A 12,627-nucleotide genomic window follows, 5' to 3' on the forward strand; every position below is an offset into this window, starting at 1 on the left:
TGGTCCTAGGACCACGTTCGGTTCGGTTCGGTCCGGTCCGAGGGTTGAGGTCCCAGATTAGTCAGGGGGCAAAAGCTGAGCTCTGCCCTCTCCAGGGAGACCTCCCCACCCAGCAGCCCCGAGCGAGACACAACAACCTACCTTCCAGCCTTAACTCGATGGTCCGTCCCTGCCGGGTGCCCCCCACCCCCTTCCTAACTCCGAAGCCAGGTCACCCCCTGGGTTAAAGCTTGGTCCCCTGGCAGAGTGTGGAGAGGAACTCCCCCGAAGGAGAGGTGTACTCCCATGATGCCAGGTTCCAGCCCCCTGTTCCTTCCTGGATTGGGTGGCGTTAGATCGGGGGATGCTGGGTTTGGGGAGTTTGGGAGGAGGGGGGCAGGTTGGTTCCCAGGGTGGGGGTTGGGGCCCAGGTTGTGCCAGCAAAGGCTCTGCTTTTCCATCCACCCCAATCAGATGCCCCTGCTTGAATCTCAGGTTACCCTGATTAATCTGGGGAGGGGTAGAGGCAGGAAAAGAATGATGGGGACCCCCTTGCTCGAGGGAGATAGGCCTGCGTCCTCCTCTCGCCCCTCCTGGATGGAGGCCCTCAGGATCAACACTTCCTGTGCCAACACCAGTTGGCCCTGACTCACTCCACCCCGTCTTCTCCGGCTGCCCGGCCGGGTTTCTACCTCTCCTCACCAGAGCTGATCACTGTCAGTTTTGTATCGACTTAGAAATAACAAAAATAACTGAAGGTCCCAGGAGCAGCCTGAGGGATGCCTGGGGGACTCGGAGGCCACAAAACGGGGCGTGTTCCCTGCCCCCCAGGCCAAGTTCTCCTTGAGGCTGAACCCTCAGCCCCGGGCTGATGGGAGGACGGCAAGGTTCCTTGTTAGAAGAGGGGCGGACAGGACATCTCGGCCTTGACCTGGCCCAGCGTGGTTGGCTAGACCAGGCAATCAGGTAGCCCAGAGCGGTGATGGAGAGGAGTCTGGGGGAGGGTTTGTGGGTGGGGAGTTTATCATCCAGATCTAGTGGGAGAGGGAATCTATGAATTTCCCAGCTGATTCCCCCTCCACCCACCTGGGTAGCACAGCCCGACAAGGACCGCCCTGACCCGGGCCGTCCGGGGTCTCCCTGGGTCTAGTCCCCGTTGTGCTACATGACTTGGGGCAAGTGACCTGCCCTCTGAGCCGCCCTCTGCTGCAGAGGAGGTGGCTCCCCTTCCCCACACCCCGAGTGGCGGGAGGGTACGGAAGAGGGCCTGCCCGCTCCATCCTGCATCCCGCTCCCTGGTTCACCAGGGGGACAGGGTGAGGGATGGCAGCATCTCATCGCCACCGTCGCCCCCAGCTCTGAGGCTCCTGAAGTGGGGGGGCGGGGGGACCCAGGTCTCTGGCTGCCCCCGAGGGAGCCATTGGAATGTATTGCCTGCCCGTCCCACCTCACCCCCTCGGCTCACCCAGGTCTGGTTTCTGTTTCCTCCACCCCCCATTCTGAGTCTTTGTCCTTCTCCCTGCCTCCCCCCCCCACCCACGGTTTCCCACCACAGGGTCTGGAAGTGTGTGCGACGCCCATTGCGCTGTGAACGGAAGTCAGATTAAAAATCAGGGAGTGTTTTCCCTCGTTTCTGTACCGAGGTGTCGGCTCCGTGTCTGGGGGTGGAAAGGAAGGGGCTCCCTACAGAGCTCTGCTGGGCATGGGTGCTGGGGTGGCCTGAGTTTGGGGGCTCAGGGCAACCAGAAGGACCACGGGGAAGAGGATGGGACTCACCTCCACTCCACCTACCCCTGGGCCTTCCCACTGACCAGAACCCTCCGGAGGGGAAGCGCATCTCCCTCTGCTGTGCTCGGGACACCTTGCATAACTGGACTCAACCCCCGGGTCCGTCTCACCCCCACGGAGCCTCTGTGATCCCTTTGCCATGACGTCACGGGTGTGGATATGGTAACCATCCCTCTGGACTCCAGGGCTCTCAGTCCCCAAGCCCCAGAGCCGAGCTTTGAAGTCTCCCAGGAGCCTGTGTTGGTGGCCATTGCCCCTGTCCGTGGTGCTGACGCACCAGCCACCTCCAGGAGATGGGCTATCTGGGGGCAGGGCTGGCTGAACCTCAGGAGAGAAAGACCGCCTCTCTCACCCCCGCTCCCTCCCCATCCTCTTCCCTCCGGTGGAGAATGTCTGAGGCTACGCTTTCCTGCATCACTACAGCCCTAGAGAGAGCAACTCAAGCTGGGCACTCAAGGACAGACCCACCCGTGTTTAATAACTTACAGACATTGTGGAAACAGTGGGCACGGCCTGAGGACAGGAGTTTGGGGAGCTGCTCTGGGGGAGGGCGATACCATACAGGGTGGCCCCACTGCCCCTATCCCAATTCTGGAGTTGGAATGGGGGTGATGGGTGGTCCCATTTGCTAGTCTGAGCTGATGGATGCTCTGTTTGTCTTCTGAGCCCTCCTGGACAAGGCCCTACATCGAGGTGAGGGACCCTTCCTTCTGTTCCTGCAGCTGGGATCCCAGTGGCTACCTGGGCATTCTTTTCCCTGGCCCCGGGATGAGAAGACCCTCCTTAGACCCAGGACTCTTCCTCGGGAGGGAGTGGATCCAGCCGCTGAGGCCCCAGGCCCTCTGCACACTGGGGTCTGCTCTCCCGTGGAATGGCTGGCTCTTTCTCCTCCTTTCCTTCTTCTTTCTCCCCTGCCCCCGCTCCATCCACCAGGGCTGCCTCCCCTCCCTTCCTGCCCAGCGCTGACGCTCTTTCCGGCCTGCCGCTAGGGGGCGCCCTGGCTGGACCCAGGCGGAGGTAGGTCAGGGGTTTAGGGATTCGCGAGGGCCGCTTCTCAGGCCTGTGGTCTCTCCGGGGCCGGATTCTGAGCCTCAGCTTCAGCTTGTAGATAGACGGCACTCTCTGGGGCGTCCGCAGTGCTCTCCTGCCCTTGCCGGGGCATGCCTTGGCTTTGTCAGAATTTGGGTCCAAGGGCGAAGGTGCGGGGGCTGCCAGGCTGGCACCCACGGGAGGGGCTGAGCGGTCCTGCCCTCCTGGAGCTGGGACCTTCCTCATGCCAGCGTCCGTGGCACTCAGGGCTGCCTTTGACCTTGGCCCACTCTCTCCGGCTCCCAGTTTCCCTCTTGGGCTTCCTGGGCCTGTGGTAACTGCCAGCTTAGGGGAGCTGGGAGGGGCAGCCTTCCAGGCTCCCAGGTCCACTTTAGTGAGGGGTGGAGGGCCCCGCGCCAGTTCTTGGATGACTTCGTCATAAGGACCCCCAGGCTCAGGCCACCGCCCCCGCAGGCCAGGGACGTAGACTCCACTGCGAGGGATGAGGCCAGAACCTGGGCCCTGGGGGTGGGCAGTCCCCACCTCTAGCAGCTTCATGTTGGCCAAAAGCTCCTCCTCAAGTGTGTGGCAGATGGCTGGCTTCCGGGTCCCGTCCGGGGTCAGGGGCGTGTCCAGGTCCTGAGACTGTCCAGCTTCTGCTGTCACCCAGATGTCCAGCTTCCAGACCCCTGGCCTTCCTTCCACTGAGCAGTCCCCACCACGACTGGACCCAGCCAGCACTCCAGCGGCGGCCCCTGGTGGCATGGAGCTTCTTTCCGGGTCTGTGGTGAGACCTGGACAGCTTCCTCCTGGAGGGGGAGGTCGGGCGGGGGCCCGCTGGGCAGCGGTCTCGGTGGGTCCTTTAGCAGGGGATGGAGGACGGACAGGCACTGGCTCCCCGAGCTGGGAGGGAGCATCCCCCCGAGGCGGCTTCCTGGGGCCCGGGGGCCTGGCTGAGGGGCTGGAGTAACGAGGCAGCGGAGATGGTCCTCGTGCTGGCGTTCCTGGAGCAGTAGCCTCGGGGGCTCGGAGTCTCTGGGGGGTGGAGGCCCTGGAATGGGTTCCCCAGCTGTCTGTCTCCCCATGAACCCAAGACGCAGGAGTCCTTCCCCTGGGGAGTTCAGGGGGGTGTCTGTCCGCCCTCCTCCCTGAGGAGGTGCACTGTGGGGTGGGTGAGGATTGGGGTCTGGGTGAGCTGTCCTCAGCTGGCAGCCGCCTCGGAGGTGGGGTGGGTGGCCTCTCCTGGCACCTGAAAGGGAGAATCGTTAGGCTGGCAGGGTCACCCAATCCAGCCCCTGGCCCTGCGGAGGGATGGCCTTTCCCCAACCAGAACTCCAAGGGGCCAGCCGTCACGTGGAAGGAAACAGATGTTCCCTCTCCCTCTGCGTCTGTCCAAGGGTATTCCTTACGGCAGCGGTCGGCAAACTGCGGCTCCCGAGCCACATGCGGCTCTTTGGCCCCTCGAGTGTGGCTCTTCCACAACACACCACGGCCTGGGCGCGTCTATGTTGAAGAAGGTGCGTTAGAAGAAGTTTAAGTTTTAAAAATGCGGCTCTCCAAAGAAATGGCAATCGTTGACCTGTTGATATTTGGCTCTGTGGACGGATGAGTTTGCCGACCACTGCCTTAATGGCAAATACCGTTTAACTTTATTCTCCATCGTCCCCTTGTAGCCGGTGGCAAGCAGCCTGGCCTGCACCCCGGGTTACTTCAACCCCAGCCACCACAGGCCACCCGTCTTGGGGGGCAGGGGAGTCTTCGTGTCTGCTCTGCCATGAACCGGCAGAAAGGCCTTGCCTAAGCCTGTTCCTTTTATGGGCCTCAGCTTCCTCCTCTGTGAAACGGGAGCACCTGGAGCCACTAGATAATCCCACAGGTATCGGGTGCTTTCTTTGGTTCTGAACACCAGAGTTCCTATTGGGGTACGGGTACTGCCAGGAGACTCATTCCCTTTATCTCAGGGTGTGGGGGGGTGGGTCCCGAGGATGTGGGCTCCGGAGAAGAAAGAGGCCCTGCCGTCCCTCCCCTGTACCTTAGGAATGGCGTTGTCTCCCTGAGGACCCCCGCCCCTGCTCCCCGATCACGGCGAGGCGTGGGGGAGGCGGCGGGCGGCCTCGGCTTCCGGCCTGAACAGGTGTACGTCTTCCAGTCCACAGGCGGCGGCGGGCTCTGAGAGCGGCTGACCGTCATCCTGGGCTGCGGCTGCCAGGGCTCATCCAGCACCCGCACCTCGTGCTGCGCCGGCGGGGCTGGGGGCTTCCGGAAGCTGCGTGGCTTGTGTGCTACCAGCACAGCCCCCCAGAGAGGAGGGGAGGGGAGGATGACGTTCCTGCTGCTGGCTCTCGCCACAGCCGTTCCCACACGCCTCGCCCCACATTAGGGACAGGGACGGCACCAGTGCCAGAATGCTCTTATCGGGGCTTGGGGGGTGGAACCTGGTGCGAGGGCTCAGCAGGGGGCTTACTTAAAGCTGCGTTGGGTATTGCAAGTTCACATATTTTACTTACAATGGATGCTTCTCAGGGGGCCTGAGGTGCTGGTGGAGATTACTGGGGCACTAAAGACCCCTCCAGGTCATGCCTGGTGCCACCCCTGTGGACCTCACAGCCTGGCCTAAGCCCTGCCAAGATGCCCCCTGACCAAAATGCTGATTCTCTGTGTGTGGCGTCATCTTGTGGCTAGAATTGGTATTGCACGATGCCTGCTCAGCTTGCTTTCTAGGGCTGAGGCGGCACCACACCTGTACCTTCTATAGCATCTTCTTTCCTCCACATCCCCCAGCTCCATCCCACACACCTCTTGCCCCTGGGGTTCGTACCTACCTCCCACTTCCAGCCTCCCAACCCAGAGCGCAGGGAGGGGACTCTCAAGGGACTCACAGAGGGATGTGCACCGGCAGGGGTCGTGTTTGTCCAGATAATGGCCCAGGGTGTCCCAGCCGCCCCCGACGCGCACCATCACGTGGTCCCGGAGGACCTGCAGAGGAGCGAGTAGAAGGTGGAGGGCAAAACGGAGAGTGTGTCCCTTTTCTGGACCAGCCTGCAGGCTCCCAGCACACGCCCCACCCACGCACACACGCAAATATTCCCTTGTAGCGGGGCGTGTGCATATTTTGCCACCCGAGTCTCCTCTGTGATGGGCATCAGATAACACAAGTTGTCAAGGATGGAGGCAGGTCAGACAGGAAGCTGTCCCACAAGGAAGCCAGGCATCGCACAGGCATTGTGCCGTCTGGCCGCAGAGCCCTCTCCCCTCCCTTCGTGGGAAAGGGGTCCCCCCCTGCGCATCCTTGTATTAGAAACGGGGTCCTGGCTCCGCGTTGTGTGTGTCAGAGAATCCGGGGGACTCTCTGCCCCACTGCACTCAAGGCCACAATTCCTTGCCCCGACCGCCTTGCCAGGGCTATTGGCTCAGGGCCTGGGGGAGGGCTTAGGGAGCTGGCTCTTCCCTGTCCCCAGCTGTGGCCTGTGCCCTAAAGGGCTTGGCCATGCCCCTGAGCTGCAGGCCACTCCCCTGGGCACAGACTGTCTCTGCAGAGGAACAGCCAGGTATGGGGCGTGGAGGAGGTAGCGGGAGGCACGTTTCAGCTGGTACTCCTGCTCCGAGTGCAGAATGTACCAAGCCAGGCATCTGAGGGGTGAACTCTGAGGTCCCTGTGGCTGGGCCAAGCCCTGGACCCAAACTTGGGCTTCTCAAGCCCCTTGCTCTGACCAAGCCCGTGGGTGGAGTGGAGGTGATGGAAGTTGGGAGGACCCTGCATACCTCACGTCTGCCTGGGGACCCCTCAGAATCAAGGCTAAGTTGGAGGCGGATGGTGGGGGTGGTCCTGGCTGCCCTGATGGAAGCAGGGGATAGGCTTGCCAGCTTTGTGAGGAATCTTCTGGAATTTTTCCAGCGAGAGAAAGCAAGCCTCAAGACCTGGGACGTTCGGATGAATGGTGACTTCCTATCCTAGCCCTCGGGCCTGGGCAGGGTCCCATGGAAGGAAATCCTAGTCTGCGGACCCTGGGGCCCTTCCACCTCAGACCCAACACTTACCCGGATGAAGATGAGGGTGTTGGAGTCCCCCACACGGTACTTCCCCTCGGACACCTTGACCATGGAGAACTGCACTGGGCATGTGCAGTGGCTCACGAGGCTCTGAACCTGCGGGCGGTGGGCATGGCTCAGCCCTCCTTCTGCACATGTGCCCAAACCCTTCCCCCCGCCTCCCCTTACCCATGCCAAGCCAAGCTCAATGGAGGACATTCCCCTCCCCAGAGCCAGCCCAAGGCTTCTGCTGAGGTCAGGGCTGGGGCTGAGAAGTGAGTGGGGAAGACTTTTAATGACGCAGCAGGAACAAGGCCCGGAGTGGTCACCTATGGCCCAGCGCCCACGGGTCAGCTGGTGGGGGTGGTGGAGTGGAATGGTGACATGGTGAAGACGGTGGGTCTTGGAATCTGACAGGCTCTGGAGGGGTCAGAGTCCCGCCTCCACCGTGTCATAGGCTATGGCCAGTTAAGGAACCTCTCGGACCCCAATTCCTCGGTGGTGGAACGGGGCTAACCACAGAAGAGCTAACTCCTAAGGCAGCGCCCTCTGCCGGACACTGTCCTGAGCCCGTCATACGGACTTCGTCTCTGATACCCGTCAGGCGTAGAAGCCAGGCACCTTTACCACTACCCCACCCGCAGGCAGGGAACGCAGGCACAGAGGGGCTCAGTGCTTCGCCCAAAGTCACACAGCTGCAAAGCAGCGGAACTCAGGCTTGATCCCAGGTGCCAGAGATGGTGCCAGGGACTGTGTTCTTACAAACTCTTTCACGGGGGTTAAATGAGCGAAGCGCAGGCTACTGAATTAATAAAATAAAAAAAACGTGATCTGGGCTTAGCTATGTGTGGTTAGGGCTGAGACTTAAAGCCACTCTGTGGATCAGTGTGGGGTGGGCACAGGCGTTCAAACAGGGGGTGGCCCAGAGGGGACAGGAGGGGGCGGGAGGAGGGCGGGGCCTGGAGGACCAGTCCAGGGGCCGCACCATCCGGTCCAGGTTGCGGAAGTGGCAGGGCCTGCGCCGGGGCGGCGCGGGCGGCGGGGGGTCGGGCGGGGGCAGGGCCAGCTCCCGCCGCAGCTCCTCGTCGATCTCGGCCTCCAGCTGCACCAGGGTGGGCGCCGACACCCCGAAGCGCCAGGCGCGGCGGCCCAGCTCCAGCAGACACAGCACCACGCTCCTCACGTTCTTGCGCAGCACCAGGTCCTCCGTCTCGAACATCAGCACCTCTGACCGGGGAGGGGGAGGGGCGGGGAGGGTGTCAGGCTGTCTGAGCCCCTGCTGGCCGGTCTGGGTCCGAGGATCCCAGTGGAAACCAGCGCCTGCGAAGGGCCTGGGCAGGATGGCTCAGGCGCTGGGTGCAGACAAGGGGTGGTATCCCACAGGAGAGGGCAGGTTGGGGGCGGGAAGAAGGGACACAGCCAAGCCAAGGAGCTTGGGGCCCGGCTGTGAGACGGTGAGTCCGGAAGCAGAAAGGTTCGTTCTGCTTCCTCCTCTCACATCCACGCATCCCCTCCTCCACCTCCAGCCCAGGTATCCGGAGGCAGGGATCCTGGACACTCCCGCCCGCCCGCTGTGTGACCTTGGGCTAGTCCCTGGGCCCTCAGTCTTCCCTTCTGTAAAATGGGGACATAGTCTATTTCACGGGACTGCTGTGTTTGCAAAGTCCAGCACACAGTAAGTGTTCAGTCAAACACTAGCCTTGATCCCCCCTCCAACCCTGCCCCTCACTGCCTTGCCACCAACCAGTACCCGGCCTAACCCTCCCCTCTGCCCCACACCCACCGCCATTGGCCTGGAGGTTGGCACACCGTCCAGCTCCCTCCTGCTGCTGGGAACCAGGCCGCGGAGGTGAGGGACCCTGACACCCACTCCTCTGAGTCTCACAGGCCCCAGCACGGCCGGCCCCTCCTGAAAGTCCAGCGCTTCCCGCACTGTTTTCTCAGCACCGCACCCCAGCCCTTGGCCTCACCCACAGCAGCCTCTCCCAGTCCGCAAACAGTCCTGCCCCTGCGGGTCCCCTGCTTAGAATCCCCTTTCCCCCCAGGATTCATGCCTCCAGACTCAGCTCAGATTTCCTTCTTCGGTGCAGCCTCCCTCTGCCCCCACCTCCCACCTCATCAGGAAGCTGTGTCCTCCCAGCTCTCCCTCGCCTCTCCTGAGCTTTTATCACAACGGGCTGTGATTCACGCATCTACGCTCTCATCCGTCTCCATCCCTAGACCCTGAACTCCTTGGAGCTGGGGATCGGCGCTCTCCGGGCTCAGTGCTCCCCACAAAGGAGAGAGGTACTCGGCGTGTGCTGGGGGAATGAAGGAATCATTCCGGGAACACCTTTCTCTATTGAGGGCTCACTGTGAGGTGGGGAAACTGAAGGATGAAAAGGGATGAGCTGGAAGGAGGACCCTGGCTTTGGACCCTTCGTGCAGCCTGGGCCCCAGAGAGGAGGCGGTCGCCCAGCTAGGTGAGGGTCTGGGGCCGGGGAGGGTACCTTGGATGCCCATCTCCTGGCGACACCACTGGATGAAGTTGGAGACGTTGTCCCGGGCCTGGAAGGTGCCTGGCCGGGCAGCGTCATTGCAGGTCACCCCCGCCCGGGGCACGGGAACCCTCCGGGCGCGGGCGGGCGCCGCAGCCAGGAAAGCCAGGGCGGCCTCGGTGACGGCGTTGGCGTGCCGGCACAGCACCAGGCCCGTCTCCAGCGCCTGCAGGAAGTTGGCGGCGCTGATGTCCAGCCCGTAGAGATCCCGGAGCCACTCGGCCAGGTCCTCCTTCATGGCCTCCAGGTACTGCTCGCTGGACTTAAAGGGCCGGACGCTGCGCAGCGGAGGCCCAGGGGCCCCAGGCCTCCTCCTGCGTCCCCCTCGCTGGGACATGGCTTGGCCCTCAGCGGAGGAGGAGGAGGAGGAGGAGGAGGAGGAGGAGGAGGGCGCCTCTTCTCTCCCGCTGCTTTGTCTTCCCTCCTGCCGCCTGCTGTGTCTTGGCTGGTTCTCTCTGACTCCCGGCTCCCCTTCTGCCCTCTGAGAGCCTCTGATTTCAGGTTCTGCCACTCGCCACTGGCTTCAGCCGCCTCCACGGGGCTGGCCTGGTCCCGCCCCCTCCCCACATTCCTCAGTCCCTGCCAGCACCTTCCCTGCTGGGGGGTCCTGCAGCACTCTCCCTCTCTGGCTGCCCAGGGGACCCAGAGTTCGCCCCCTGCCAGGACGGATGGAAGTGAGGACACTCCTGTCTCGCCTCCAGAGCTGGGCAGGTCCCGCCGGCTGCCTCCCACCCCCCACTGCCAGCCGGACCTCAGTGGAGCCTGGTGTGGCCTCTCCACTCTCCTCTCCTCTCCTTGGAGACAGCGGCTGCTACAAACACTCCTTGTTAGCTCTTCCTGGCAGGCGAGGACTGCCCTGCAGAGCCCGCCCTGGAGCTGGGAGAAGAGGAAACGCGGGGTTGAACACGTGGAGGCTTCTGGGGCAGGGGGACAAGGAAGCAGGGCAGGGGGTGCTGGGTGGTTAGTGAGCACTGGAGGATGGGGGTGAATAAACACAGGGACAGGGTCTAAAGGCATGCGTCTGCCCCGGACCCTCCGCTAAAGCCCTCTGTGACCTTCCTATGCTACCTAGCCTCTCTGTGCTTCAGTTTTCCCACGTGTAAAATGGGGATGCCACTGTCTGCCTCTCCGGGGTGTTGCGAGGGTGAGGAATAAAGGTGTGATGTGTGTGAACGTATCAGACTGTAAGAACACCCACGCTGGGGACAGGGCGGGTCCCAGCTCTCGGTGATTCTCCCAGAATCTGCACAACCCTAACACTACCCACGGGATTCCTCCACAGTGGGCCATCGCTCATAGCTCCTCACCCCAGGGCCACAGAAAGGCATTCACTCAACAAGCATGTCTTGAGTACCTACTGTGTGCCAGACAGTATTAAAGGCCTAAATGTAGAGCAGCCAATGAGGCCCCTGACTTTTTTTTTTTTAATATATTATATTGATTTTTTACAGAGAGGAAGAGAGAGGGATAGAGAGTTAGAAACATCGATGAGAGAGAATCATCGATCAGCTGCCTCTTGCACGCCCCCTACTGGGGATGTGCTCGCAACCAACGTACATGCCCTTGACCAGAATCGAACCCGGGACCCTTCATTCTGCAGGCTGACGCTCTATCCACTGAGCCAAACCGGTTTCGGCAGAGGCCCCTGACTCAATGGAGGCTGCTTGCATGTTGATGGGTGCTGGTTGACAAATGGCAAACACACAAATCTGTAGGGAGTCAGATGGTGCGGAACACCGGGAGAAAAATGAAGGACTAAAGCGATGGGTGTGTGAGGGATTTTATGTGAGGTAGGCGGGCAGGCTTCACTGATGGGATGCTATTGAACCTGAGAGAAGTAAGGGAGAAGGACCTGCAGGTCTCTGGGGGCACTTGGGCAGAGGGAACAGCCAGTGTGAAAGCTCTGGCAGCCTGGCCTGCCTGGCTCAGTGGCTGAGCATCCACCTATGAACCAGAAGGTCACGGTTCAATTCCCAGGCAGGGCACATGCCCAGTAGGGGGCGTGCAGGAGGCAGCCAATCAGTGATTCTCTCTCATCATTGATGTTTCTTTCTCTCTCTCTCCCTGTCCCTTCCTCTCTGAAATAAATGAAAATCTTTTTTTTAAAAAGACTTATTATTCTCAATAAAAGGTAATGTCAAACTGGATGGCCATTTAAGCATGAAAGTGATAGAGAATTTAAAATAAATAAAGGCATCAAGGCATGATGGCTGTACCCAAGGAAACGGGAACAGCAGGAGCCCTGGTTCCTCACTTGTATGATCCTCTCAGTGAGGTTGAATGTCCTCATGCAGGCAGCTGGGCTTCCCCTGAGCTGAGGCAGTGAGCCGGCAGTGGGTGAAGGGGGTACAGGGCTGAGGAAGGACAGGGACAGAACAGAGGGGAGGGGAGAAAATAATGAAACATAAGCCATGCTCTAAGCGGTTTCTGTGGGCCAGGGAAAGTGGTGCTGTACCACAAGATCTGGTATACAGAGGAAGAGGCTGAGGGTCAGAGAGAGAACATGCTGAAAACCAGATACTTTTTTAAAAATATCTTTTTTTATTGATTTCACAGAGGAAGAGAGGAGAGATAGATAGAAACATCAATGATAAGACAGAATCATTGATTGGCTGCCTCCTTGCACGCCCCCTACTGGGGATTAAGCCCACAGCCCCGGCATGAGCCCTTGACCGGAATCAAACTGGGACCCTTCAGTCCACAGGCCTATCCACTGAGCCAAATGGGCAAGGGGCAGACACTGTTTATATTTATGTGCTAGAGCCCTAGCTGGTTTGGCTCAGTGATATTCAAAGGGTCCCAGGTTCAATCCAGTTAAGGGCACGCACCTTGGTTGCGGGCTCCTTGGGCCCTGGCCCTGGTCAGAAGCAACCGATCGATGTGTTTCCCCCACATCGATGTTTTTCTCTCTCTTTCCCTCTCTCCTCCACGCTCCCTAAAAATCAATAGGGAAATATCCTCAGGTGAGGATTAACAATAAGTAAAATAAATACATGTATGTGCTAGAGCTAGCTTTGAACCCATCCTCTACTGTCTTTTCATAATGCCCCTTCAGGAGGGAGGTGGGGGGTATCTGAGGTTGGGTGCTTTTGGAGGCTGAGAAAAGGCAGATTCCTGAGTGGAACCATGTGGGCAGGTGAGGTTCTAGCCCCGCCCAGGTGATCCAACGGAAGCCCTAGAGACCAGACCACGTTCTACGGGGTCTGCTGCTTCCTCTCATCCTAGGCTCTGATCAGGAGAAGCAGGCAGCATAGCCTTAGGAAGG

The 12,627-nt window shown here is 60.5% G+C and overlaps 1 protein-coding gene across 1 annotated transcript; it reads right to left on the minus strand.

Moving 5' to 3' along the window:
- Positions 1-239: 239 nt before the first annotated feature.
- On the minus strand, positions 240-10,754 carry GAS2L2 (growth arrest specific 2 like 2). Its single transcript, XM_036450710.2, has 6 exons — positions 9,315-10,754; positions 7,811-8,052; positions 6,835-6,942; positions 5,676-5,772; positions 4,829-5,078; positions 240-4,045 (listed from the first exon to the last, which is right to left on the minus strand). The coding sequence occupies exons 1-6, from the start codon at positions 9,697-9,699 to the stop codon at positions 2,551-2,553; spliced, it is 2,577 nt and encodes an 858-aa protein (XP_036306603.1). The 5' UTR covers positions 9,700-10,754; the 3' UTR covers positions 240-2,550.
- Between the last annotated feature and the right edge of the window lie 1,873 nt (positions 10,755-12,627).

Source organism: Pipistrellus kuhlii, unplaced genomic scaffold (assembly GCF_014108245.1).
Source record: "Pipistrellus kuhlii isolate mPipKuh1 unplaced genomic scaffold, mPipKuh1.p scaffold_m20_p_22, whole genome shotgun sequence".
NCBI lineage: Eukaryota > Metazoa > Chordata > Mammalia > Chiroptera > Vespertilionidae > Pipistrellus > Pipistrellus kuhlii.

Excerpts from the sequence above, each read along its gene's own strand:
- GAS2L2 (XM_036450710.2), bottom strand. The coding sequence starts at position 9,699 with ATGTCCCAGCGAGGGGGACGCAGGAGGAGGCCTGGGGCCCCTGGGCCT. Across the intron at positions 8,053-9,314 it reads CCAGGAGATGGGCATCCAAG|AGGTGCTGATGTTCGAGACG; the intron begins GTACCCTCCCCG and ends CTCCCCGGTCAG. Across the intron at positions 5,773-6,834 it reads ACACCCTCATCTTCATCCGG|GTCCTCCGGGACCACGTGAT; the intron begins GTAAGTGTTGGG and ends GCTCCTCTGCAG.